The 24783-nt window shown below is 37.7% G+C and overlaps 1 protein-coding gene across 4 annotated transcripts in view; it reads left to right on the plus strand.

The window, feature by feature from the left end:
• The first annotated feature begins 2504 nt into the window (after window positions 1–2504).
• PTPN21 (protein tyrosine phosphatase non-receptor type 21) overlaps window positions 2505–24783 on the plus strand; it is a 46177-nt gene continuing 23898 nt past the window's right edge. For 2 of the 4 annotated variants that reach the window (XM_048307999.1, XM_048308002.1), the window contains exons 1-8: window positions 2505–2939; window positions 6278–6650; window positions 16844–17013; window positions 19661–19758; window positions 22052–22119; window positions 22564–22634; window positions 23939–24026; window positions 24229–24317. In XM_048307999.1, the coding sequence (XP_048163956.1) occupies window positions 6471–6650; window positions 16844–17013; window positions 19661–19758; window positions 22052–22119; window positions 22564–22634; window positions 23939–24026; window positions 24229–24317 (764 nt within the window). In that variant the 5' untranslated portion in view covers window positions 2505–2939; window positions 6278–6470. Of the gene's footprint in view, window positions 2940–5328; window positions 5527–6277; window positions 6651–16843; window positions 17014–19660; window positions 19759–22051; window positions 22120–22563; window positions 22635–23938; window positions 24027–24228; window positions 24318–24783 lie in introns of those variants that run through there. The other 2 variants (XM_048308000.1, XM_048308001.1) reach the window with 2 other exon arrangements.

The raw sequence follows: 24783 nt of genomic DNA on the forward strand, positions 1-24783 counted from the left end.
ATACATATTAAAGAAGGAAAATGAATATACATAATCATACATAAAACAAGAAGACAAAATATTAACCAATCAGAGGAAAACATGCAAAAGATAAAACCAGGGAACCATGGGTTCTCACCAAAGTTACTTGCTAAACTTGGGTTGCTGTCCACCAGAGCTGGTTGTCTGAGTTTTCTTCAGGACAGAGTAGCTGCTAGCGCCTGTACTGCTGCACCTTTTATTAGTTTCCGGATTATCTTGCCTGTGTTTTTATTACAACTGGCTAGCTTTCTACTAGGCTGAGAAGTATGTACTTGCATACCACTTTTTCTTCCTGGAGAGTGCCTGATTCTGCTTCCAACTTTTTGTTTTACCTTTAGTCAATACAAAGACCAGATGTGGGAGAGTTCCTCCAGAACTGAAATAAGGTGAGTATTTGCATGAACTTCCGCCTATTGGCTGATAACTCAAACTGCAATCACATATTTGGACCAAGGAAAAAAAAAAAAACCACCAAACCAACCCTCCAAAAACCTATCTCAGAAGGGAGGATGTCTTTCTTTTTCTGAGAAACAAATAGGTTTATCCCTGTTCCACTATGGGCAGGCCATATTCAACCCAGTGGGCAGAAAATTTCCATTGTACCTATAGAACCAGGGGTGCAAAATTCAGCTGTGGGAATTTATTTGTCTCCTCAGATAAACTTCAACAACAGAATAAAGAGTACGGCAAAGATGAAGTCAAGAACCATGAATGTCATGAGTGTTGACCAGGGCTTAAAGGGGGAAGCAGAAGCTCAGTGTTGTGCCCTCAGGTAATCACTCTAGGTCTTACTGATGTGTCTTTATCAGAGTCCATCACATGTTCATGGATGGCTTTGTCTCTTTGTCCCTTTTATTGGAGTTGAGAGTTGGAGCAAAGAGGTAATAATATAAAGGTGGTGAGATTAAAAAAATTAGGTGGGGCAAAATGGAAAAGGTGCTGAAAAACACAAAGTTAGGACACAAACTGGGGTTATAAGAAGAAAAAAGCAGAGGAAAAAAAGTATTTGTGAATGAAAATGTGATGAGCTTCAAAAGAAGAAGGAGGCTGCAGAGGAGCATACTGACAATGTCCTAGCTGTCTCTTCTAAGATGAGGTGTTTTTAGTGTAAATGAAAAGAAGAAAAATGCAGCAAGTACTAACTATGGAAAGCAAAGAAAGTCTAATAAATGCAAGTTCTAGGCAGGGAATCAGGCAGGAAAAGGGTGTGATGAAGAATTAGAATAGGAAATGTGACAGATAAGAGAATTCAGACTTTGTTTCCAGTATTAATTGTTTAGAAATAGGAGGGGTTGCCTGTGTAATCCCGAATTTTCATGGCTTGGATTTTTCATACATTGTATCAGTGAGTTTTCTCCGGCAAGTAACTGCAGTTCTGTCCTCTAGCAGAAACCTTTAGGAAAGGGTATCCATTTAGGTTAGTTCAAGGTTAGTTAATTTTACTCAATGTAAGATTCCCCCAACTAATGTTTTATATATTGCTTATGAACTGCTAATCATAATTATGGCTGATGTATGGAGGGGAAAAAAGAGAAACTCCTCTGATCTCGGGAAAGACGATGTGTCTAGGAGAAATAACTCAGAAGAATTCATTATAGTACAAAATTACCTACATATTTCAGTTGAGATTAGTGTCCTTGTGAACAACTTGCTATTTGCATAGTTGACCTGCAGGTTAAACCTGCTCAGACAGTAGCATGTTTATGCACTTTACATTACCAAAACACTTTCTAGGTTTTACAGTTATTAGTCAGCATTCACATACTCTACCTTTTTCCTCATCCCTGACTGGTTCCAAGTTTCTGTATACTTTTGCCTGGTTCACTCAATGTGGAGAGCCATAATATTCCAAACTGCGTGAAACAATCGTTGATTTCACATGCACACAAATCCACAGAGGTCTTCATATGCTTGTGAGACTGGAGCACAGCTCCTCTTATGGTGTTTGCATTAAACAGTTGAACACTGTAAATATTCCTGAATTTATATGCATTTAAAGCTTGCTAAGGCAGTTGTTATTAAGGATATAATTTGTAGTGACACCTTTGGGAGTTTTTAAGTCCAGGCAGGGGCTGAAAGATCAGCTTTTAGTCTGCATTTTTTTTGCTGTGTATCTCGCCAACAGCTGAAACTTTGCAAGGACATAAGTGTATGTGCATAGGTCATTTGGTAAGGCACACAGGAATTAAACCTTGAAAATATTTTCAAGCTGTATGAAAACAAGACCAACAGAATTTTGGTAAGATATTTGCCTTAACTGGAAAGGCTTAAAATAAATGATCATATGATTAAAAAAAGCAAGGATTGCCTGCTATTTGTTGTAACCCCTATTTCTGTAGTGCCCCTGTAGCCAGAGAAGCAGCTGTTCATTGCTGACATTCTCCCTGCCAGGCATTCCAACTCTCTGAGGTAATGGGCTACAAGCATACGGGCCTTCGCTTTAATTCTTTCAGCGTATCCTTCCGCATGGATAGAGCGAGGGGAACGCCTCCAGGAAAAGAAATTAAATGCACACACACAGAGGCACACAGGGACGGCCGACTTGAAAATACTCCTGAGAACGCAATTTGCGCTCATGCGGATCAGCGTCACATGAAAGAGGCCGCTTGAAGAGCTGGCTGGCACAGGTTTATTTTGTTGTAGTATTTTCTTCCACCCCCCAGCTCTTTACCCAGTGGAATGATATCCAGAGCAAGTTTTTTGAGACAGGAAGTGAGGAATGTTTTCACTATGAGTGATCTGAGAAGAAGGTGGGTTAGCCGAGATAGCAGCTGTTTCGGACAAGAGGAACACAGTAAGTCACTTCCCGAGGAATACAGATGAGATGGCTCCGGGAGAAGAAGTCTTGGAGCGGTGGGGTTTTTTTTCGGGTACACGTATGTGAAAGGAGACCCGGTGTGTTTGGATCGCTGTGCGAGGTAAGGGGAAGACAGCGGGCACAGTAAAAACATAGCGGCTGATCTCTGCTGTGTACCGCAAGGCTGGAGAGTTTCAACCATTTACTTTTCGAAAAGTAAAGGCTGTGGGACTGTGCTTCTGGAGGTGGGGGAAGTTTGAGATACGCACTTACTGCTGCTCTCAGTCCAAGAGTCATGTCAAAGATTAACTGGTAAAACAAGGAGAGGGTGGAGTATTCTGATTATTTTTTTGGCTGCCCAAATATTTCTGATATAAATATATGTATTTCAAGAATGCGAAGTAATAGGGAACCCTTTTTCACCATAATAAATTGCAGTTTTATTTTGATTACCATCATTCATGCAGGCTATTCAAAAATATTTGTAAAGTAAAATGCTAATAAGTGAGGGGGGACTGGGAGGTGAAGGTAAAGGAGAAAGATACACACAATGCTTAGTAATCACACATTAGTCCCGGCCATGTTGCTGAAATTCTAATATAGTATTTTTGAAACTACAGGTTTTTGTTGAAATATAAAGGTACAAAGTTTGGCCACTAAAGACATTTTTAGCTGTTGCATGAAAATTCCAGGCTTGGTAAATAAAGGCTTGTTATTGTAAAGGTCATCAGTTGGACTTGTAACTCCTGACAGTACGTTGCCATGAGTTTTTGCTAAAGTAGCTTAAAACAATGCAGATAGGTCTGAATTTAAAGTAATGCAGCAGGCAAATTTGAGAGCACCTAGGACTGCAGAATGCACAGCTGCTGAATAAAACCAGCACAGCTGTGTTTGCAAGAACTACACATGGCTAGCAGTAGAAGATACTGAATGATACCCTGGTGTTATTCAGCAAACTTGCCTTAATTCTACAAAATTTATTAAATTTTTTTTTAGTTCCTCTTTTGTGACGTGGTCTGGAAGTTAATTACTTAAGTTTTTCTTGTTATAAATGGGTGTCAGAAGTCATGAAGACTACGTCAGACATACTAAAATGAAATAATTTAGGGTAAATGCTCAGTGGAGCATTAAATGTAAACAACAGATCATAATGCTCCTGGCTGGCACATTCTGAAAATTCTGCTCTAAACTTCCTTCCTATGTTTGCATTGCTACCAGTTTGCGTAGTGAAATAACTGAAAGTCTGAGGCTGCCTCATGTCAGCATTAGATGGTTTGGAAATTTCACCTGTCAGGTTAGCCTCTGGTTAGTGATTTTTGGGAGGTTTTTTCCATTCTCTTAGAATACTTTTCTAACCCTTGGTATGGGCATACAAGATTGAAAGTCTTTCATGCTCAGTGGTACTCCATAAAACCTGAGATTGAAATACTTCTGCATTTCTGACTGTAGCTTTCAGAGACTAGTAAAGTGGTTTCTCTGACTGCTGTAGCACCAAAGAAAACACCTAACTCTGCAAAGAATGTATTGGAAAATCAGACCTTAGGGACGTGAGCTGAGGTCAGCCAGCCAAAAGTTACTCTGCCAGGAATAAACCCAGTGCTGGCAGTGGACAGGGGACTAAAAGCTTCTGTCTGTAGAGCATTCCCTGCATGCTGTTCAAGCAGGGCTGGATTTGGAGGATCAAAGTGCAGAGCGAGTAATAAAGTGAGGATTCCCTCTGTATCCCTAAATTTTTCAGGGAAACCGGTTGTTATTTCTTGTTACTTATTCTACAGCTGCACCCAAAAATAAATTAGTTGGTGTTTGGGTGAGGATTGTTTTCTCATTCAGCTGAGATTTTAGGTGGTATCTGTTGAGGATGGAGATTGTGTGGAATGGTAGAACTGCTTCAAGATTATCAGAAACAATGTCATGAAACATGCTTCTGGTCATTCTTTGGAGTAGGACTGCAAAGATGTCATTGAGGAAAAATGCCATGCTGCCTCCTCTTTCTCCCCATTTTAGGCCTTTAATGTCTTTCCACCTTCCTTTCTTCTTTGCGGTGCTGCTGGCTGGGCAGTAGGGAGTCTGATACGGGGTTTTCAGCCTGAAGAGTTTGTGGTTATGTTGGATAAGTTTCTAGGTGGGTGTATAAACGTCCAAGGAGAATGTGGTATCTGTTTGTTTACGGCTATACCTTTGAGTTTAAGAACAGGTGTGCTGAGAAGACTGCTTCTTCCGGTTCCTCCATTCCAAAGAAATGCCTATCCTCACGTTGCTCCTGTGTGGTCATCCTGAGAATCCTCAGGAATCAAATCGTGCCTTTCAATATGTGCTACTATTACATGCCAGCCTGTAAAAAGATGAAAAGAGAAAAGCAGGCGTTTGTTTTCTTTCCCCGTTCCGTCGGGGCAGCCCTGCCGCTAGAGGTGCAGGGGCAGAGCTCCGTGCCCGGGGCAGCGGCAGCCGGCGGCGAGAGGAAGCGGCGTGGCGGTCGCTCCCGCCGCCCCGCACGGCAGGGCAGCCTCCTCGAGGGAATGGCATCCCTGCCCCGGGGAGCGGCGCGCAACGGGGGGATCTTCAAGGCGCCTTCCAGCCCAAACCTTTCCGTGACGCTGTGGCAAATTTCACAGACTAGGGTGCGTGCGCTAGGAAACACTTGGAAGAGGAGAAAGGCAAAGCTTGGAATGGAACTGACGGGAGAGGAGGCGTGAAGGTGTTTGCAAAAGGTGGGGAAATGGGTGTACCTGTACAGGTATACCTGTAGTCTGGGTAAGAGTATGATTTTCAAGGAAAGATTAGAAAATAAACGATTCTCAGAATTCACATACTCTCTTGGTGAGGCAAAGCATAACCTGAAGCATCATACAGTGCTTTAGCATAAGGAATAATGGTACAGCTTGCTGTAATCCATGGAAGATTAGAGGAATTGCACTTTAATTGTCTGGTAGAAAATGGCTAAGGTGTGAGTTTTAATGCTTCTCTTGCCTTTCTTTTTTTTTCTGGTTTATCATTTATGGGGCTTGGTTTTGTGTTTAATCCAACAGTAGATAGTGGCTGAGCCTGCACAACACTCTGAAAAACAAGCCAGATTGCTGAATTTACTCTTAAAGAAAATGTCTTTGTTCAGTATTACAAATACCTTAGGCAACTCAGATTTCATAGACATACTTCATTTAAATACCGGTTCCGTTTATAAATACTTATTTTAAGACATTGCAGTCACACGTGATTAAGACTCATTATTCACTTGTGAGTTTAAAAAAAAGAGATCAACTTGCCAAAACCCAATGTTGTCTGTGGAAAAACCAGAAACTCTGGTACTTATTTCATTATTTGAATACAGCCCTGCATTTTGGAAAGGTAGACTGATTATTTAGATTTAGAAAAAATATACATGTTATTTTTCCCATGTTACCATTCCCCTTTCAGTCAAAGTATTTCTGATTCTTTTATTTCTTCTCTTTTGTTCCTTACTAGGACTCCAGTGGATGTCTCTTCTCCTTGTCCCTTGGTGGAAAACTTGCTTGGCTTTAATGGATACTGCTGCTGCTGGTTGATCTCTGGAGACTTTACAGCTCCTTACCTTTTGAGAGGAGATAACTTCTCGTCCCCTGTCAAGGTCTCAGTGGTAGCCGCTCTTTATCACTAACCATCTCTGGGGAAAAAGAAGATGCCTCTACCTTTTGGGTTAAAATTGAAACGAACTCGACGTTACACAGTATCCAGCAAGAGTTGCTTGGTGGCTCGTATCCAGCTGCTCAACAATGAATTTGTGGAGTTCACTCTGTCGGTGGAAAGCACGGGCCAGGAAAGTCTGGAAGCAGTGGCTCAGAGGCTTGAATTGCGGGAGGTAAGCGAGTTGTCAAGTGAAGGCATAACTTTAGTTTCTAGTACTAGATGACCTATGTGGTAAATCCTTGCCATGTAGGGCAGTCAGCTTATTTACTGGTGCAGCTATCCTGTGTTCCCATTGTTTCTTCACCTTCTGGTCTTTATGGGGACTTGGATTGCTCCAAAACAGTTGCAAACTTACATTACAGAGCTTAGATAGTGTCCACGGGGAGGAAATGTGAGAAGTGTCGGTGAATAAAAGCTTACAATGGTAAACAAAGCAACAGGTTTTTAAATGTGACAGTGCTGAGAATTCTGCTTTAAAAAACCCATAAAGCAAGAAAATAATTTCTACCTAAGCAACATGGTTAAAACTACAGCAAGACTTGAGTCATAAGACAGCGTGTTATTTGTGTGCATGTATTTTTTTTCTGATGGATTAGTGCTGTGAAAAGAATCTAAAGCACAAAAGGTGATAAGTGTACCAGTGACCAACTGTTTGTCCTGCTTGTTTAAATACCACAAATATATTTCCAGACACTGTCTTGGAGCACATATATAGTCATATAGATTGAGTGCTGGCCTTATGATGAGACCTGGTTTGTGCTAGTTGAATATGTAAATATCGGTTCAAGCTGACTTTTTTCCCAAAAATTCCTTACTTGATATTTTGAAGGATTCTTTTGGAACTGAAATTTGTTCTTCCACACATTTAGTGATTATTCCTACATCTCCTGTTTTGAGTGAATTCCTTCTGAAACGCTAAGCTTTGAAATGCTGATGGAAATCTACAAAGATTACCAACATATGAAGCAATGTCATTATTTTATAAAATTGTTGAGCACAGGTGGTTTTAAATGCAGTATTCGAATGCTCTCAATCCTGGGTGAACTGACATTTCCCCCTAGAGTCTCCAAAGGTTTAGTTTAGCTCATTTTGTAGTCATTGCACTGTGACTGCATGTGCACTTCTGGGGGGCAGGAGAGAGAAAGCTAGTGATACAAGTTTAGTGTTGCTAACATTGTTCTGAAAAATACGCTTTTGTTCTGTTCTGTGGTCTGCCATAGAATGACCTTTTGATTATGAGATTCAAATACAGGATGAAAACCTTGGACTTAGGTAACCAAAATATGAGTAATTGTGAAAATAATAATAAAAATTTGTATTTATAACTGATATTTTAAAATGTTATCTTTTTATTGTCAAGCAATGGCAACTGTTGGTAACTTTGCTCAAATATTGAGCAAATATATTTAGAACTTAATCCTGCAAATATTTATTACTTTACACAGCATGCATTACTGTAGGATTCCTCAGTGGGAAATGTTATATATAGTCAGTTGTTTTCAGAAATGCTTTTTATTTTTCCTGTTTGGAGAATAATGAAAAATGAAATAGATGTGAAGCCATTAACTTATAAGGGTTTGTTTATTGTGGTTGTTTTCAATTGCAATATGCATTCTTGTAGGGCCTCCAAATATTTTTTTAGTGTACAGTTATTTTTGAAAATGCAATTCTTTGCAAGGTTATGCCTTCTTTTTTTAATCTTTCTCCTTCTAGCAAAGGGAGAATCTAGCTACGCTTGTAGGCTTAGTGTTTACTTAGAACACATCAGGTATCATATATTTAGAATTCAATTATTGTTGTGTGAATGGAGTTTGTCAATTTTATCTATCCACTTTCAGATGTAACTTCTAAGTCACAGAAAGTATAGAATTTTTACTGTTTGCAAAATGCAAAGGCTTTGTCTTCCTGAATGATGACTGCTAGCTTTTATTGAACTAGTCACAGAGCGCTGGAGATGCTGTTTTTTTCAGCTATTCTTCATTATCTCTTTCTTCGGAACCACTCCTAAAAATCTTTTTAAAAACTAAAAAAAAAAAAAAAGAGAGCAAGAGATGCAATTCCCTCAATTAAGAGTCATATATCAGACTAAGGGAGTTGACAGTAAACTATTGAACTCTGAGCAGATTCCTTCACTCATGCATTCTTGCATGGATTATTTTGGCAGGAAAGCATGTTGCAATAAAAGGGAATGGAAAATAGGGATATAAATTACTTTCCAGAGCTTGCATTCAAAAAATGTTGTTCTGCCTTTAAATAGTCAGATTTGCCAAGCAGATACTGCATCATTCCTCACTGCTTGCTTAGTAGAAAGTTTTCAGAAAGAAAAATGTGTTCAACACTTTTCTTAAATTTGCAAAAACAACTTTAGTCTTTAATACAGTAAACCACAAAATATTTCTGTAAGAAGTTGCATATTTTTAGTGCACTGAGCTTAAAGCTCACTGCCTTAAAGCATGAAGGTGGATTCCAAGTGTTAAACATGAAAGTATGACTGTTTGTTTGGATACTGAGGCTCGGGACCATTCTCAAATCCAAGGAGTCAGTTTCAGATTACTGTATATGGCCTACACAGCTAGGACAAGCAGTTCCCAAGCATCTTCAAAACAGTTTATTGCATGAGGCTTTAGGGGAATCTCTACCATTTTTTACGCATTCAGTGGTAACATTTGTGAATGCCTCTTTCTGGTGTAGTCTGGAATTACTGAATTTGAACAGTGAACTGAACTATTTTTAATGGTGTGCCATCTTTTAAGATATTTGTTTTAACAGATCTTTATGTAAATGAGTAATCTTCAAATTATGCATTGCATGGCTAAACACTGTTTTTCTTCTGATTTTCCAATTAGTACTTCTTGATTTCCAAGTTGTGTACTAGTATGGACACATAGTTAGCATTTAGGAAGATTTACGTATGTTGACAATATTTTTTTACTGAATGGTAAATTCTGTAGACAAGTGAAATGAATTCATTAAACTGAGTATCTTCTGGTATTCCTAGAATGTGACTCATCAGGAATGAGTATGTAATCCAGCTCTCTTAAACAGAGGAACTGGGGAAAGAAGCCAAAGGGAACAGTGAACATAAGTTACTTACCCATTGTAGCACAGTCTGTCTTTTATCCTGTGAAAGAACTATAACCAAACTTGACTTATGCAAAAAGCTGTTACAGAAAACCATTCTGGAATCACAAGTTTTGAAAAACTGTTGAGAGCTCTGCTGGTTAACTACCGTAAAAAGTATGTGCAACAGTGCTAATCTCGCATCTAGGGCACTAGTATGCAAATAAAATCCTTGAAAATACAGAGATCTTTAGAGCATTGTGATACAGCTAGGTATATTAGCTAGGTAGGTTTGGCAGGAGATGTTATAACTGGTGCCTTTCTCTTGTTGATTGTTTTGTTTTGTTTTTTTAATAGCACTTCTAAACCAGAGAGAAGGGGCAAATTCTGCTACTGTGTACAAGCAGAGTCTGACTTAAGTGCAGATATGTGGTAGAGTACAAGAACCAATGGCAGGGAACTTCTGTGGAGAGTATGTGTTGTGCATATGGAAGTTCCTGTGTTTGTTTTGGACATGCAGAGGAAAAGGAACCAAGGTTATCTGGATCCTGAATAACTTCAAAGTTCTGAAACAGTGCTTCGGAAATGCTTGAACTGTGATGTAAAACTTTGCTCTGAATTCTAAAATATCAGTTCTCTGTTGGAGAAAACACGAAAAAATACCTTTAATTCATAATTGTGGTTTCTTAAATGTGTTTTTCATATGAAAAGAGTGTTTTTAAAATAAGACCAAGTGCAACAATGAATATTCTTGCCTATATGTATCAGTGACCATATTAACTGACAAATAAGAGTTGGGCCACATCATGACAGAGGGATCATTAACATAATTATATTTATGTCTTGTATCAAAGTCTGACAATGTTTTAGCTGATGCTTGGTGAAATAAGAGGAGAAGCAGTGCTTGTAGTTGAGCTGCTGTGGTTGCCTCTCTGAACCAAATTTTCTTTAAAATTAGGAAAGGAGAAATTGGCATGGAGGAATATATATAAGAATGCAGATCTTCAGTGTGTAATCTGATTAGTTTAAAAGATGCTACTTTATTGAAAAGCAAACTTGAGTCCATCTAAAACATATATTAATTATAAGAGTGTGATAATTGTAATTTAGCAACCAAGATAAATTGAAGGACAGAGCAGTCAGGCAAAAATCAGTAACTGCCTCAATGCAATTATTTCTTCCTCTGAAGAAAAAAAGATACACGTTCAGGTAAAGGGTTTGCACTCAGTCTTATTATGCTGAGCAGCACAAAATTAAGGTTTTTCCATGAAAAAAATAATGGCGGTAAGAAAGCCTTGCCACTGATTTCTTTAGCATTTTTATAAATGAATATACAACTTAATTGCATTTTGTTTACCATCATGTCAGTGAATTGCTGTACAGTTTTATACCAATCTTGACAGAAGAGATTTTCTTTACTTTTGAAGCAAAGGCATTTTTTATTGTTTAGTATTTTTAGACTGCTTTGAAATTTGGCTTTTCCCTTTAGTAAGGCAATCAGAATTTAAGCCTCTGATGAATGGGAACATGATACTACTTCTAATGTCAGTGATGTGTAAGGTGGGAGTCAAAAACAGTTACGTGAGTTCATCCTTCTCAGAGCCTTGAACAGTGGTGGGAAAAAGTAATAATATTTTTTTTTTCAAAAAAAAGTATATTTCTGCATTTCTGGGTCATGTGGATAACTGACCTATCTCTGCAAGAGGTTAAAATGTCTTGGATATCATGTTTTCTGTGCTCTATGAGGCTATGGCTCTTTACCTTGTAAATTAGTCAGCTTACCTTTGTCAAATGTCCTGATGAGTAGAATATTCCTTGCCTGTTAGAAGATTGTTTATTCAAGGTATTTGAAGGGTGTAAAACACAGTGTATTGTGATTTGTACAGTGTTTCATTTGAATAAACTAGAATACATCAGATTACCTTGCAAGGTATTGATTTGCTTATTTATTTCTTATCCCTTCTGTTTTGCTTTAAACTATGGTTGGCAATTACTTCATTCAAATAGTATTTGTGAAATCTGTGTTATAGTAGTTAGGAGAAAATAATGGTGTGTGTGAGTGCTGGAAAAAAGGTTTCCATTGTGAAAGAACTAAGATTTAAGAATAACTTGTCTCTTTGATCATACAGCTACTCTGCTAAGTATTCCCTCCTGCAACTACAGCTGAAGAGCTTATCAGTGCTAGAACAACAAAAACGGTCTAGGCAAAAGTACCCTATAGTAAATAGCTTCAATATGGGGGGAAAGGGAGGGATTTTAGTCAGTGGTCCTCCTGTTTCTGCAAGAAGAATTGGTCATGGCAGTATGTAAAGAAGTGCAACTTCCTACTTGGTGGCTGATACATGACGAGACTCACAGGGTTTTTTTCTCTACCACTTTCAAGAAGTCCTGGATATTGTACACTGGCCAGTCCAGCCTGCTCCAAGTCCTTTCTCAGTTAGAGATTGGGAAGTTTTGTGGAGGAGGTTGTCTGCTGTGATAAGAATGGAGTTTCTGGAGAGTTTTCAAGGCCTGTTGTCTCCTTCTGTAGCTCTTAACATTGGGTGTAGGGTAAAGCTTTCATTTGGTATCTGGCGGTTGTGCTTAGTATAAGATTATTGACCCAGTTCTCCTGCACGTGGTTTATTTAAACTGTGCTATCCTGATAGCAGGAGCTGTTCTGTATCCAAGCATATAGTAAAGCTAGATGTGGTGGAGCCCTTGGGCTAACTGGACTTTTATGAATTTGACTGCAGTGCTTATCCTTCAATAATGAGAAGGTGTTTTCAGCATTCTGATCAGGGATGTCTTACGGTTTGTTTTATTTGTATGTATGAGTGTAAAGGAGGAAAAGCTTGAAAATATATTTTGATTGCATTCTGTTGCTGTTGTTTTCTCTTTTTTTTTTTTGCCTTGTCTTAGGATGGTGATTCCTCAGGTACCCTTGAGGCAGGTAGCCAAATACATTAATTAGAAGGCACCGTGTTAACCGTTAGAAAACAATTCTTTTTTCCAGTCTATTTGTAATGTATGAGATATTTTTCAAGATTGATAATATAGGATATGGAAATTAACTGTAAAATATATTATTAAATATGTAAGGTTGAAGTAAATTTTGAACACTGCTATGCCTCAGGGGACCTCCAAGGGTAGCATGGTCCTACCCTCTGCTCAGGAGAATCAGGTGGTTTGTGGGTTGCCTGGGTGAGTTTACCACCCAGGTGCCTCCAAGGATAGAGATTTGACACCTCTTTGGGCTATCTGTTCCAGTGTTTGGCTAGTCTTGTTGTGAAATTTTTTTCCTGATCTAACTGGAATTTCCCATGCTGCAGCTTGTCCCCAGTGCTTCTCATACTTGTGGTGATTACTTCCAAGAAGACTCTGGCTCTATCTTCTCTGTCTATGCCCTGCTCTTAGGCAATTGAAGTCCACAGTAAGATTTTACTTAGTCTCTTCTTAAGGCTGATCAGCCTCACTTCTCTGACTTTCACTGTACATCATGCCAAAAGATCTAATATAGTTACCTGCAGTAATGTAGTTTTGTGGCACTCATACCTGGTGAAACTCCTCTGCTTAGCTTAGGAAGTCTGGTTGACTTCAATGATGAAGTGACTCCACTCCCACCAACTTGTGAGATGTAGATACTGTGTGGGGCTTTTGGTACTTTTGTGTTCTTGATAGCTCTTGATATTTTATGCAAAAATATTTACTGTCTCTAGTGTCAGAAAGCAAATAGATAGAAATTAAGTGTGCAGAAATTATATGTTCCTTTTATTTCTATTTGATTTTCTTCAGAGGGGTTTGGTCATAAGTCACTAAAATAAACGAACCTCAAAGTAGTGTTAATCTTAACAGCCCAACATATTTTAAGAATTATGTCATGCCATTCTTTTTAGCACTGGATGTTGTCCTGAGCTGCTAATAATAAAATGTTATAGCAATGAATAAAAGTGGGTTCTATTTTAATCAGTGCGAATATTCCAGGGTGCATAAGCTCCTCTGAAAACTCACAGGATCAAATTCTGCCCTTGAAGTGAAGTGAAAGGTTTGCATAGAAGTCAGAAGACCAGCTTTGGTCTGTAATATTTTACATGGCTTGTTTAAAGATATGCTGGATTCCAGAGGATATTTTAAAATGTGGAAACATTTTTCTTAGTCTGTTATGCCAGTAACTGCTTGGTTCTGTGTGTAGGCAATAAAAAGCAGTCAGTGTTCCTAAGAAATAGATGTACTTAAATGATCATCATGCCTTAAAATTAGTCTATACATTCAGTTTAAATGCAGGGTGTAGAACCAGGAGTATCTTACATCAGCGAGTTTGAAACAGTGGTGATGTTAACAGAAGTTTGTGCTCTTTTTCTCCTCACCTTTGTTTTGCATCTGTGCTTCTATGAGGTTTAAGTACACCAAGGCTGCAAGTGAGTTATCCAAACAATTGCTGTGCTTTTTTTGGAGTATATTTTTAGTTGGTTTACAAACATATTTGTGTGATATCCTCTATAGAACTCTTTCAGCTGTAGCTGTTACCCTTTGCTTTCAGTCTGCCATGCTGTCATGGCTGCTGCTCTTCCAGAATGTTGTGGTTCCACATTTCAGATGGTGCTCAGCCGAGGCTGATGTGGTTGTCCTGTCAGAGAAGTGGGCTGGGCCAGAGCAGAATGTCAGCATCATAGCCTGACTTCGGCTCCTGTGACTGTGTACATGGTGTTAACAGTCTTGTGATGAAAGAGAAATACACCTTTTTATATGCATTCCTTTCCTTACTCGGTCTGCAGGAAGGATTAAGGACTAGTCAGTCGTTCAGTACATTTTATCCTTTCCAGCATGTGATGTTGCAGTGAACATGGTATTTCTTTCGTAATGGAGTTTCTGTGGTACTACTGTTTGGGTTTTTTTCCTCAACATCTTATGGAATTTAAGATACTGTCTTCAATATCCTTGTGGGGTGGTGGTGGTCACCTAATGACTGGGGGATTGAAGAATAGAAATAAAATGTCATTTAAGGTATCAGCAAACTTTGTTTGTCTGGACTGGAAAATTTAGAAATCAGTGTTGTTTATATTATTTATATTCAGAGCCGTATTTCTTTTGTCTTCTTGAAAGTCAAAGTATTTATGACTTCCTAAATTTTACTCTTGGCTTTCAAAATTTAGAAGTGATGGCCACACAGTGTCCACCTGAGAAAAATTTGCTTTGTAGGATTTGCTTTACAGAGAACTCTGTTTCTGATTTGGGAATAGTCTGGTTCTCTATCATGATTTTTAAACTTTCCCATTCTGCACATTCTCTAGATATCTTCCTCTATACGGAAAAAAATCTGCTTTTTTCTTCTCCGAACTGTTCTAATTCAATTGATTTTCTGTATTATAGGCTGTCTTTTTATCAGAGGGCCAGAGTTGTTTTAGAGTTTATAGAAGGCATCTTAAGGTTAAATAGGCAGATTTTGTCTGAACATACTTATTTTTTTATCTTGTGAATACTAATTTTGCAATTACATGGCAGCTAGCACTAATTTAACTTAAAGGATTTTTTTTAAACCTTGGGGGAAAAAAGCCCACAAACACCAAAACCCACCAACAATCAGTTAGAACTGTGTTTGTGCTAATTTAGAGAGGAGCAAAGAAGTACATTTTGCCAGTGTGCAATGCCAAAGGAACATTATGCCTTAGAACTGGCTCTAATTTCCTACTTTTGTTAATATCCCAGAGAAAATGTTTTTATGGAATAGATGGTTTTATTAATTTAATGCTACATCTTGACTTTTGTGCCTTGAATTACTCGATGATCTGTGCTGATACGGAGCACTGATTCAGTGCTGTCCATGAAGTTTGGGATAGGGTATATGTGGTTGTTGCACACATAGTGAGCCTGTCAGAGCTGTAAGGAAAATCTGAACTCCCCTGAGGGTGGGCTCTTCATCCTTTTTAGACTGTAAACTAAGAAGATGTATGTGTATGAATTTTCAGCTGTGTGTATGGGTGAGTTTTTGCGGGAATGTACTGAAGTGGCCTTCTCCTACTATGAGCTGTTTCTCCCCAGTGAATTTCAAATCTGTGCTCCAAAGTATCAAAATGCTAGAGCTGTTGAGAAAACAACAGAAAATACGTTTTTGGTAGGGACACAAATTTTCGATAACTAATTCACAGAAATTATTGATTTAGAGAAATCATGATAAATATTTGCTCTACTTTATAGAATTCCATCCTTAAAAGCTTTATTTTGTGTAAGTTAAAAATGTCTGAAAATATGTAAGGAAAAATATTGGATTAAAGGTGTTGGTATTTCTACAATTTCTACATACAATAAAGGGTATGTAGCAAGGACTTGGAGAATTTTAATGTAAATACCTACAGACTTAATTGGTAATTTTTAACATTCACTTATCTGCCTCCCTCAGTTAAAACACTTCTAGTTATGATATCCAGTTTGGTCTGATAGTGACATGAGTATTTTCCAATCCACATCTGTTTTCTGGTCCAGAACTGCATGAAATCAGTACTGTGGGAGCAGATTTTAGCCAGTTTAAACATAGCGGAGAAATTGAAATTTTAGAGGGTGACTCTGCAGTATGGATTTAGGACTGTCCTGTTCTAAAGACAAGAGCAAGAGAAAAATACTCTGATCCAGACTCCTTCTGGGAGAGGATCTAGTGGAAGTTAGATGGTGTTGCTCAAGTTGCTGTCCAGTGGGATTTTGGCCTTCCAGGGCCATCCTCAGCCTCTCACAATGGTCTGTTTCATTGCATACTGTCTGTTCTGTTTTAGCTTGGTCAGGGGTGCCCTCTCAGGCAAGATATCTTCCTGCTCTGCTGTATCTGGTCATTTTCCTGCTTGTGGAGTGAGCCATGGATATGCTTCAATGAGCTCAGCTTTGACTGAGCAGCTGTCCTTTGCTTTTTTGTCCTTCAGCATCCCATGTGAGCCTGTCTACCAAGTCCCCAGAGAAGCCATGCTTGGCTCTCCTCTGTCCCATGTCATTTTCCATTTGCCTTCCTCACTTCCCTTAGATTTCCTGTCACACATGAATGTCTACTACTAGCATCTGTGAATTGCCACAACAGAGTTATGAGTTATGAATTGTTTGCAAGTAAAGAGTAGTTCTGGTACAGTTTTAGGTGGGGGACCTTATGTAAGCGAGTTGATTTTCTGAGTGTAGTGTCTGCTTTTTACGGTCAATGTCTCTGCAGCTCTGTGAATTTTCAATAACCCATAGCCTTAGTCAGTGTTTTAAAACATTTATTTCTAAGTAGCAAGACTTTCTTACAATATATTTTATCTAATATCACAATATTAACTTTTTTTCATCATTGCAATGCCTCTTTTTCAGATTACATATTTCAGTCTCTGGTATTATAATAAGCAGAATCAACGCAGATGGGTAGATTTGGACAAGCCTCTGAAAAAGCAGCTGGACAAATATGCCTTGGAGCCAACTGTGTATTTTGGAGTAGTGTTCTATGTGCCTACTGTTTCTCAGCTTCAGCAGGAGATTACCAGGTAAACTTCTTACTATAAACTTCTGTGTGTTAATAAATTTGCTTTCAGCATTCTGAAATGTATGGTTTATTTAAAAGTTGTCTGCTTTCCACTCCCCTACCTTTATAGAAATGAAAACTATTTTAGGCAGAATTTATGTTCAAACTGTATGCTAATGTATCTTTGGAATATTTAAAATATGTGATAAACTAAGCAAGCAACTAACTTTTTTTATGATCTTAGGAATCTGCTCAAACCTGTTTTAAGTAACAGGCATACCTGCATGGTCAGACTTTTAATTGTTTTAGTCCCTTCATGTTTGACTTTTAAAATTTTGTTGGTTGGTTGGGTTTTTTTGTTTTGAAAATTCATGTGTTGTTTTTGTGGACCTCCATCCTACACAAAGCACATGCAGATTTTATTAAGCTGTGCTTTCCTTTGTTTTGCTTTTAGTACTTTCTGTATTTTCAGTCCAATACATTGGCAAGCTACAGGTTAGACTTCAGCTTGTGATTTTTTTTTTTTTTTGTGTATAACTGAGCCATAAATATGGATGTTAGTTCTGGTATTATGCGTTTGTTTCTACTGTGAAACTGGGGAAAATCACATAATTATTGCTGACTGCAGGGGGAAAAATAGAACTGAGCATACATACTGGCCAGTTATTCCTATGGGCCTGTACATTGGCTTCTAATGACTTAATGTTTATAGTTCTAATTTAATTATTTTTTTAATAGGCAAATGAGTACAAAACCCATAGCTGAATTACAAATCTGTATTGTTATTTCAAAAATATGTGCTTGTATTAACTAACCCACTTAAGCTAAAAAATTTAAGTTGGCCCTGCTTTGAGTGGGGAGTTGAAGGAGATGATCACTCAGAGGTCCTTTTCAGCTTAATTTATTCTGTGGTTACATGAAACTGTCTTACATACTCTGTTCCTAAAATACCCTGCCAGACACCTTTCCTGCTAATTATGATGTGAAAGCTTTTGAGGGTCACCAGGTGCAGACCTCGTGGTGCAGACACTGGTGCTGTTATATACTGCTCAATGCTTGGCAGCTTTAGTTTTTGGTTTTATGTGTAATTTTTGAATTTTTTTTTTCCTGAAAACTCCAAAGTTTTGCGCTATTTCTCAGCAATTTTAGTGGCTTAAAAGTCTCTGGTTCAGATTCTGTGTTGGTGTACTGGGATGCATTAGAGTAAGATAAGTATCATGGTGTTGCATTGAATAGCTAAAATGCCTGCAGAACCTTGAATAGTCTTCTCTGGCATTTATTTGAAGAATACGGTGTTTATGCTGGAGCTTTAACAAAAATTTGGCGGTGTGCTGCGAGGTAGAAAGCAGGAGTTTATGTGCCAGCCTTATGCTTGTGTCCTAGAGGATGGTACTTACTTTGATATATGGTAGTAAGAGTCTGGGTTAGTTTCAGAAATCTGGATTTTTTCATGCCTTTTCGATACAAATGAGATTGAACATGTTTAAGCAAATTATATGTTTAAGGTACACCAGGAAATGGAAATGTTATAGATAAAAAGAGATGTGCTCTCCAGAGGTAGTGTTAAGATTCTTTATCTAAATGTTTGCTTTTAATAGCAGTTCTATGGAAAGAGCTTACCTTCTGCTTCTTGACTGGGAAGACTTGTTTCCCCAAATGGCTTGGGCTTTTCCCTTTTTTTAAGGCCTGGATTTAGCCCCAGCTGTTCTTGTGTGTGTTATATAGGGATGTTACATACTCTCATATGATATACTGGGTTTTTGTAGCAGGATCCCCAAGAGTCTAAACAATATTTATAAATTATCACTGTATTTACCAGGACAGCAAACAGTAATGGAAGAGTGCTTTCCATTAACATGAATAAAATTTGTGTGGAGTTTACCTGACCTTTCTAATCACTGAATGAATTATAGCACATACTTTAATGTTCTCAGTATTAAAGCCTTACTTCACAAGAGTTAACACGCAATATGAGGAAGTCAAGAACTTTTTAAAACTTGACTTACAGAAGACAAATGTCCTCCTTGGCTAAGTCTGTCTAGCTGTAATGGAAATTTTGAGGTGTTTTGGACTCCAGATAGGAAGTTCCGTGGGTGACTGAAAGGGGTAGAAAAGTTCAGGCAAATAGTGGCTCAGTCTGTGAAGAAACAGTATAGCTAGTAGTGGTTGCATGTACGAGAGATGATGCAGGAAAAGCTTAGATTAAAAGAAAAAGAAACGGTGCCTTGAAAGTGAGAACAAAATGTACAGATAAGTTGTAATGCAGAAATGAAAGTCACTACTGGGATTGAGGGAATGCACATTGTTAGATCTATTGGAAGAGAATGCAGCAATACAGAAGCAGTTTACTGAACATTGTGAAGAGACTATAGCAACAATTTTAAGGAAGGAGGAGGTAAAAATAAAAAAAAGAAGAGGGATTGGTAGTAGATAGAAATTGTGGAGATTCTTTAAGATCGCTGATTCTAGAATGGTATGTGAAAGTTAAGGGAGGCAGGAGTTTTAAAAGGCCTTGAAGTAGTGGGTCCAAATGATGAGGAAGACTACCCTCAACTCAAACTGGGGAATGCAGAGAGGAATAGGAAGTGCAGGCACATTTTTCTGCTGTCTCTTAAAAATTAAGAAGCCCATGCTAGCTTTTGCTTTTTTTTTTTTTTTTGCCCATGTAGGTATCAGTATTATTTGCAATTGAAGAAAGATATATTGGAGGGCAACATTCCTTGCACGCTGGAACAAGCAATACATCTGGCTGGTTTGGCAGTTCAGGGTAAGTAAGAAATTATGCCAACTAGCTAATGTTGAATTAGAAACTTTGATGATATATTTTCTATTGTTGGTTTTCTATTTGTCACTCAAAAGACCCAATTTAGTAAGTTATGAAAGGAGCTTGCTCCTTAGGACTTTGTCATACGGACTGAGGAGAGGAACAGTTGGATCAGTGGCCCTGAACTTGCTTCTGTGCAGTCCTCAGATACCTGTGTATCTAACATGTACTTTCAGGAGCTGGATTTGAAATAGACATTGGAGTTCCTTTAGGGGCAAAGGCTTTAGTTGTCTGCCTACATCAACAGAGCCTTCCTTTGTTTCTGTTAATGGAGACTGTTTATTCTGACATATCTTCATAAATAAGCAACTTTGAACGTACAGCTGTACTTGTATTTCCATTTTTTTATCCCAAATTTCCTATCACATAAGATTATTTCAAGTTAGTGTGTGAGACTGTTAACAGTTCTTGTGTTCAAATCACTCCTGAAAACACATTTCTGTGATACATATGAAAAAGGCAGCTTTATTTTTCCTAGCTAGGGTCAGATGGGATAGAGTATATACCAGTCCTGAGTCTGTCTGCACTGATCATGTCTGGTGTTCCTTGCAACGTGCTTGTCTGATATTACATCTCTCAAAAGTTTGTAATGGCAGCAGCTGTGTTTAATGTGTTTGTGTACTGTTATTTGTATATCATTCAGAGTGAATGCCACTTCAGTATATCTAGCAGCAATTGTAAACCTGCCAAAACTGAACAGGACTTAAAGTCATTGGCAGCATGTACAACCAAAGATTTTTTTGTATTTTTTTAGTTATATACATTGATTGTATCACAATAAAGATGATGATTTTGTTTTTTTTAAAATGTGGTTACCAGTGGAGTAGGATAAAGTGTATTAATGCCTTGTTTATATAACAGTGAATCGGTTTAATCCAAGCCAGGTTTTAATGGTCTTCAGCTGAAAAAAATCTTGCTCTGTTATTTCCATGTCTTTGGACAGTGTAAATGTCTCTCTGCTCAGTGAGTTGTTTATAGAAATCTTTCAATATAACCCTCTTTCCAGATGGAAAATATTCATAATTTTAGCTTTCACCATCCTTTTTTATTCCTGTATAAGAGATGAACTGTACATCTTGATAACACAGTAAAAAAACAACTCAAAAAAAGCACAGGTTCTAAGTTAATGTGCTCCAATGACTGAAGTAGCTTATACCAGGTAGGTTAGCAATTTTAGCTAGTGAATGAACAGAAGCAGTGTTTGCTGTTTCAAGTCAACTGGTTTCAAGAATGATCTGTATTTAAAATAAATACAATAAGTTAATTCTAAACACTGCTTTATCTCAAGAGCTGTCTTGGTATAATGTGTCAGAGATGCTCCCCTTTCATATAAATAACTTCCATATTTTAATACTTAATACAAAATTGGTTCCTGACTGTCCCTAAAATGATACTGATATGTATGAGAGTCTGTGGTAATGTGAATTTTTGGGAGCAGCTGTTCCATGCAGACTGCTGTTCCATGCAGACTGCTGTTCCACAGTTTCTCTGCCAAGGCTGGTACATAACTTTTCCAGTGTAGACTGTTTTCTCTTCTTTGAAATGTTGGCTAGTCCTTTCCTGGAAACAGAGAAAGAGTGAGATTCCTTGAGATGCTCTTTGGCATGATGTAAAATCAAAACTGTTACATCCCTTCTGAGCATGCCCCTGAGTCTGGAAAGGCTTCTAGCTCCCAATTTCTGCGTGTCTGTGTGCAGGGAGCTGTAAAAGTTTTGTTAGCCAAAGGATGCTCCAGCTGCTCTGTGCAGTGTTTGAGTAAAGCTCCAAGTTAGAGTAGTCTGTTGGACCCATACTGAAGTATCTGATAGGAGGGAGTAAAGAAGATAGAGCCAGAATATTCAAAATTTGCCCGGAGAAAGCTCTGAGACAATCTGCTGTAGCTGATCTTGCTTAGAGTTAGATCTCTGGAAGCCTTTTTCATCCTCAGCTGTTCTGTGATTAAAAAAATCAAACTACTAAAACACTAAAGAACTAAGGAACTTGAATGCTGATTGTTTTATCATTTCTTCTTCTTCTCTATCCACAAGGAGTGTTACCAACTTTTCTGAAGAAAAGATGGGATTTTTTTTACCTTTTCTCTTTATAAATGTTATTGATTAGTTCGTTCTGTTGTTTTGCTTTCAGATTGTAGTTCAATAGGATGAAGGTTTGCTACTTGGAGATCCTGCTGCAATTAATTGGGTTTTGAGTCATTTTGTTAAAAGTGTTTGAATCCAAGATTTTTTTTATTTTTTAGCGGATTTTGGAGACTATGATCAGTATGAATCTCAGGAGTTTCTACAAAGATTTGCTTTGTTTCCAGTTGTAAGTACTTTCTTTAAATTGGTGCATTTAAATTATTAAATTGACAAATTTAAATCCTTCTTAAAATTGGTAAATGCAAGTAATTTTTAGGAAGATTCCATGCTCATCTATCTTACTGCTCCATAGGTTGTCAAATTTATTAAAGGTTTTCTTTGAGATTGGAGTGAGATATGACACCTTATATTACACAGAAACAAAGATGTAGTAAGATCTTTTCAATTTTGTTGTATATTGTACTGAAAAGAAGGTTGAGGTACAGATGGGAAAGTGGGTAAAACCACTTCAAAACAGTGTTTGTGCTTTTTGGGTTTATTTGTGCATATTATAGCATCTTAGCTCCAAGACTAGAGTGAAGGGTTGTTTCATATGTGTAAAGAAACTATAACCATTTGATTTTGTAGAATTTTTTTGTATTTCATTCCACAAATGCTATTTTACCTTAAGGGTTGGCTACAAGAAGAAAAAATACTGGAAGAAGCAACACAGAAGGTTGCCTTGCTACATCAAAAGTACAGGTAACACGTCTAAAACTCTTCAATGCTTAATTTCGGTCTTCAGTAGCTTCTGTAGCTCAGAAAGTTGTGAATCTTGAAATACAGTTGGACTAATTTCACTTCCCATTTAAATGAGTTTTTTCTCTAGTACATCTGTGTTAAAGTCACCAGAGTTTTTGCTGAATGAAAATGAAAAGAGAACAGAATATTTAGTAAAATAAATAAGAGGATTCTGCTTGAAAAGAATACAGGACACAGTTAAATAGTGCCACTTCACCTGTATAATGCTTCTGACTCTTGTTCTTGTGAAGTTCTAACCCGAGTAAGGATGTGTCTTGGTAAACAACATTGGGAGTTATTGAGAGCAGGAGAAATGTGGAGACCGTAACTGTGCCAGAATGCCTCTGAACTTAGGTAGAAGTGAGCTAAGGTGCAGTACTCCAGGACAAAGACTCTTTATCAGTTCATCAGAGAAAAATGTTTGTGACTATGTGAGTAATACTGAATAATTTCCCCTGTATTGTTTTAAAACAACAGTTTGAAAATTGCAGTTTCACTTGTCTTTGAAATACACTTGTTACAAGATTGCATGGTTAAGGTTCAGCAAAGTAAACTTAATCTTCATGACATTAGGAAAAAGTGGAAGAAATTGAGAGATTTATGATTGAAAAAGTATTGAGAGACATAACAATGAGTATGATAGGACTTTTCACGTAGAAATATTGTCTTTTATGAGGTAACTGAGGTATGTTGGTGGGTAGGTAAACACAAGCTTTGAAGCTGTGTGATACTACTGCAAGTCTGTGAGAAAGCTTTGTCACTTGGTCTATTTATAAAGAATTCTAGCTTTACCTACAGATCTTGTCCTCATGTTTTCAAAGTATTACAGTTAAAACTGTCAGCATTTAGAAGATGAAACCGTCTTTTCTGAAATGTAAAATGCCAGACTTCATATTTCCCCTACAGCAGTATAGGGGAAATGAATGTCTTGAACATGTGTGCCTCTGATAAAGTGAAGAAATGTGGAGAGACTGCTGGATTTGAGCGAGAATGTCATAATTGTCTGCCATTAGCAGAGATGGTAATTTTAACTGGTTTTTGTTGCCATTTACCCCTAAAGATGCCAGAGAGAAAGAAATTATTAGAATCAAAGTGCAAAGGCTGAGCCAAATATATCAGCCATTGGTACAGATAGAAACAGCATGATTTGATGGTTGCCTGGATGTCTTGGGGATGCTTTTCAAGCTTTGACAGTGTCATTCAGAGTAAAACAAGGATGATTTGTTCTTATTGGCAGTACTGGCTGATTGTTGTTTCATTTATAGAGGCCTTACTCCTCCTGATGCAGAAATGTTATATATGCAAGAAGTAGAAAGAATGGAGGGCTATGGTGAAGAGACCTATCCTGCAAAGGTAAATGGGGTTTTGATCTTTGGTTCAATTGCCCTTTTCTCTCTGTTTAGAGCGGTTACTTCCTGCCAAGAATAAATAAAACCCAAAACCCACACCATGCAGAATTTTCTCCTCCTGAATTATGGAAGCAGTTGTTTCTTATGTAACTTTGTGTTCAAAGACCTTTTTCTGTACTTGCATAATTTTTTGCAACTTCTTACAGGACAGCCAAGGAAGTGACATATTCATTGGAGCATGTCTTGATGGTATCTTTGTGAAACACAAAAATGGTCGTCCTCCTGTTGTATTTAGGTTAGTATTGTTCTTTCATAAAATATCTTTGTGAACTTCACATTTTATGTGTGTTCCTCACAAGCATCGATGACTCTTAGATATGACTTGTGTTTATTCATTTGATTAACCTGAACATAGTCTTCTAGTCATCAGGCTATAGTGAGTACAGTGAATTCCAGAGGGAATTTTTCAATGTATTAACTGCAGAATGAACCTCTTTCAGACAGATTAATTCTAAGAATATACTGTTGCATTGCAAAACATTTATTGAATCAAAAAGGAGCAATTCTCTGCACACAGAGCATCTTAAATCCTGAGACTGTCACATCAATTCATATAGAAATACTCACCTGTGAAATTGTCTAGGAGTTCCTTTCATATATTATACATATATGTGGAGAGTTACACGATAAAATTTGTTTTATTATTTTGGATTCATACATTTTTTTAGTTTATTATTGAATGTTCTAATAAATTGTAGACA

The sequence above is a fragment of the Corvus hawaiiensis genome, chromosome 6 (genome assembly GCF_020740725.1).
Source record: "Corvus hawaiiensis isolate bCorHaw1 chromosome 6, bCorHaw1.pri.cur, whole genome shotgun sequence".
NCBI classification, from domain to species: domain Eukaryota; kingdom Metazoa; phylum Chordata; class Aves; order Passeriformes; family Corvidae; genus Corvus; species Corvus hawaiiensis.